The 2500-nt window shown below is 32.1% G+C and overlaps 1 protein-coding gene across 1 annotated transcript in view; it reads left to right on the top strand.

The window, feature by feature from the left end:
• ck (myosin-VIIa ck) overlaps positions 1-2500 on the top strand; it is a 154533-nt gene that overhangs the window by 15529 nt on the left and 136504 nt on the right. The window contains exon 4 of the mRNA XM_068394908.1: positions 1779-1925. Coding sequence (XP_068251009.1) covers positions 1779-1925 — 147 coding nt within the window. The remainder of the gene's footprint in view (positions 1-1778; positions 1926-2500) is intronic.

Here is a 2500-nt window from a genome sequence, read left to right on the forward strand (position 1 = left end):
CATTTGGCAGTGATTAGAGACCTCATTATATATTTATTAATTAATTTATTCAATAATTTATTAATTTATTACTTTATCCATTCATTATCAATGCACATCGCTTGCTATTATTGTTCATTCATTTCGATCTTTAGTTCCAATCAAAGACATTCTATTACTTTTTCCCTTCCAAATTACTTATCCTTCATCATCCTATGGCCCTGAATAGTGACCCCATTCTCTATTGATTGCTTTAATTAGTTAAGATTCATCTATTCATTATTGATGTTATATCCAGTCAGCCATATTTTCCCCATGATTCCATATTTTAAAAATTACTTGTCTTCTGGCATTCTTTGACATTGTTCATTATTATTGCTCATTTTGTTATAAAAAATAGGCACAATTACGTCATATGTTATAAAATTTTCCCCCCGAAATTAATGATTATAAAAACATTCATGGGGATTAGATTCTGTGGTTTTGATGGTCAATACTAGGAAGTTTTTTAAACGTGGGGCTAAAGACCGTAGATTTTTACACACACACACACACACACACACACACACACACACACACATATATATATATATATATATATATATATATATATATACAGTATATATATGTGTGTGTGTGTTTGTGTGTATACACACACACACACATATATATATATATATATATATATATATATATATATATAACTGGCAGAGGTAAGGGACATTGCCAATGCTTTAGAAATTGACCATATATACATATGATCAGTCCCGAAGCCCCCTCTCCACCCAATGGCTTAATACACTATCTCTGTCAACTGGTACATATAAATAGTAGGGCCTATCTTGCAATGGAATTCTCTTGAAGTATTGAATTTAGTTACTTTCATCATTATCAATTTTAGTCATTTGCTAAAAGATTGAACTTCATTTCAAATTGATCTCTCGTGTTTGGGATACTGGTTTCCTTTATATATTTAGCAAAAATAATAATAATAATAATAATATTAGAGTGTAGAATGCTTAAAAAGTTTATTTCCAATTTTATTTGATGTTACATACTTCGATGTACATTGGCAATTGGGGTACTAGAATGGGTTAATGAAACGAACAAATGGGTATGCCCCTTTTACTTCTTTCCTCCTTGTTTATCTTTATTCATTATCTCCCTCAATTGCCTTCTCTTCATTTTCATCCAAATTATCCCCCTCTTCTTCCATTTTAACTTACATACTTCGATGTACATTGGCGATTTGGGTACTAGAATTAGTTAATGAAACGAACAAATGGGTATGCCCCTTTTACTTCTTTCCACCTTGTTTTCTCTTTATTTATAATCTCCTATTACCCTCTCTTCATATTCATCCAAATTATCCCACTCTTCTTCCATTTTAACTTACATACTTCGATGTACATTAGCGATTGGGGTACCAGAATGGGTTAATGAAACGAACAAATGGGTATGCCCCTTTTTACTTCTTTCCTCCTTGTTTATCTTAATTCATTATCTCCCTCTATTGTCCTCTCTTCATTTTCATCCAAATTATCCCCCTTTTCTTAAATTTTAATATCCTTAAGCTTTCGTTTCATGACAAGTACTTGTGTCTGAGCCAAACCTATGACTTATCCTCAAAATAAAAAGCCGACATTTAACTTTGATTTTAAAGCATAGGATCGAATACTGACCCAGTCAAGAAGCACTTGTTATTGAGATCTGACTGCTCATCTCTCTCCTTCACCGACAACATCCACCTGGCGCCAATGTAAACAAACCCCTTCATCATCATCTTCTTCTTCTTGCAGGAACAATGGCTGACCCCAGAGCGCCGCATCAAGGCGATGCACCCGACCTCTGTGCAGGGCGTGGAGGACATGATCAGCCTGGGCGACCTCCATGAGGCTGGCATCCTGAGGAACCTCCTCATCAGATATAATGACAATCTCATTTATGTAAGTTTTTTTTTTTTTTTTTTTTTTTTTTTGAGGAAAGGGTTGTTGATTGAGTGGTTGTTGTTGTAGTTGTTTGGTTGTTTGTATGTTATGTTTATTGTGACTGTTTTTCGTGCTTCGTTATAAGTTTAGTATAGCACCAAATAGGTAGGACAAGTTCTTGTGATATTCAAAATTATTTGGATATTCGTGATTCTTTTGTTACATACACACACGCACTTATATATGTATATATATATATATATATATATATATATATATATATATATATATATATATGTTTGTATATTATTTACAAATTTGTATAATTGTGTTTATACATACACACACACACACACACATATATATATATATATATATATATATATATATATATATATATATATATATATGTGTGTGTGTGTGTGTGTGTGTGTTTATATATAGATAGGTAGATAAGGCAATCCTATACTTATGATTCATAGCGTTTAAAGAGAAATATGCCTATGAACCAACAAAACAAATAAATGAGCCGTATCGAAGACTTACAAGAGCCGTATAGAATTCACTCAAGAATATCATGTTCCAATAATTAA

This window comes from Palaemon carinicauda, chromosome 20, assembly GCF_036898095.1.
Source record: "Palaemon carinicauda isolate YSFRI2023 chromosome 20, ASM3689809v2, whole genome shotgun sequence".
NCBI lineage: Eukaryota > Metazoa > Arthropoda > Malacostraca > Decapoda > Palaemonidae > Palaemon > Palaemon carinicauda.